The 1,658-nt window shown below is 36.1% G+C and overlaps 1 protein-coding gene across 1 annotated transcript in view; it reads left to right on the forward strand.

The window, feature by feature from the left end:
• LMLN (leishmanolysin like peptidase) overlaps positions 1-1,658 on the forward strand; it is a gene marked incomplete at its 3' end in the record, with an annotated part of 26,183 nt that overhangs the window by 10,549 nt on the left and 13,976 nt on the right. The window contains exons 3-4 of the mRNA XM_003804081.2: positions 204-234; positions 1,087-1,169. Of these exons, the coding sequence (XP_003804129.2) occupies positions 204-234; positions 1,087-1,169 (114 nt within the window). The remainder of the gene's footprint in view (positions 1-203; positions 235-1,086; positions 1,170-1,658) is intronic.

Raw genomic sequence — 1,658 nt, forward strand, 5'->3', positions numbered from 1 at the left:
GCCTGTGGTCCCAGCTACTTGGGAGGCTGAGGCAGGAGACTCACTTGAGCCCAGGAGTTGGAGGTTGCTGTGAGCGGTGAAGCCATAGCACTCTACCCAGGGTAACAGCTTGAGGCTCTGTCTCAAGAAAAAAATAATAATAAAATAAAAGAAGTGCTTTGCCTCAGAGAGGCCATTCTTATGTTTTATGTCCTTATTTTCAGATTGCTTCCTGAGAAAAGACATCTTGTAAAGGTATGAAATAAATACTTATGACTTGAATTGGATACTTAAAATGCATGCATTTTATTATATATGTAAATTCTACCTTAAAAACAGAAAATACATATATGTGACTATTTTGTGAATGATGAATTAAAGGTGTTGGTAGTGAATGTATTTATCATTTTACTGAAGGTGTCTTTGTGATGCACTAATCCAAACTTTGTTGGTATTAGACACTAAATTTGTGATCTTAATTTATAATTTGATAGTATTCATTTTCTTGTTTACTCTTTCAAGTTTTTTTGAAATAGGATAAAAAAGGCAAATTTTAGAATACATTGAGAACACTATTCTCTTGGTAAAAATATTTATTTTCCTCAAGATTAATAGACCTGATAATATGATATGCCAGAGTTTATAGAGACGCTAATCTCATCAGATTTTTAAATGTATGGAGTCACCCATACATATTAAGAGAGTCTGGGCCACAGAAATTAGTGAATTTAACTAAACACAGGATTTTCTTAGTTTAATGTTGGAATCATCTAAATCAGTGTTGAATTTGTAGTCATATAAATTAATAGGTGAGATTTATGTTTTATAATTTTCTGTTTAAATGAAGGTGGGGAAGGAAGTTTTTACCAGCTGTCCTTTTCCCAAACTTAACTAGAAAATGAGGAGATTCTTGTCCTCCTACCTCACTTTCTCTGTACCCCTTCCTACACAGCCTTGGCTAACCAGTAGCTGTACATATTCTAGAACTGTAAGGCTTTTCCCTTTTGTTTCCCTCAGTCATTATTATCCTGTGTTACTTGTTTTAAATATAATTTATCCCTTGACTATAATTCTGACTGGGTTTTTTTTTTTTCAATTTTTATTTAGAACAAACTTTTCCCACAAGCTATTTCTTATTTAGAGAAGACTTTTCAGGTTCGTAGACCTGCTGGCACTATCTTACTCAGCAGGTATGTCATATTAAACACAGATAATTTTCTTCATTCATTTAATACTCTGCCCTCTCCTTTCTCCCAATATGGCAAAGTGTAAAATATATAGTAGAATGTTGTATTATGCTTGCTCTGAGAGACCAACCTGCAAAGTACAATAAGAAAGCACCTGCTGGATAATCGTTCTTTCCTTGATTTTCTTTTATAAGATGGCTTACTGGATCTTTTTCTAGGGTGTAGCTGTCCTGTGTTCCCTCACCCTTTTCTTCCCTCCTTTATGTGACTGCGGTATTGGCTTTATGAAGTATTTGGTGTTTGAAAACCTAAATTAGGCTTGGTGCTTGTAGCTCAGTGAGTAGGGCACCAGCCGCATATACCAAGGCTGGTAAGTTCGAGCGCAGCCCAGGCCTGCTAAACAACAACAACAATTGCAACCAAAAAATAGCCAGGTGTTGTGGCAGGCACCTGTAGTCCCAACTACTCAGGAGGCTGAGGCAAGAGAACCTC

The sequence above is a fragment of the Otolemur garnettii genome, unplaced genomic scaffold (assembly GCF_000181295.1).
Source record: "Otolemur garnettii isolate 467f Iridium unplaced genomic scaffold, OtoGar3 scaffold00310, whole genome shotgun sequence".
In the NCBI taxonomy this organism is placed as follows: Eukaryota; Metazoa; Chordata; class Mammalia; order Primates; family Galagidae; genus Otolemur; species Otolemur garnettii.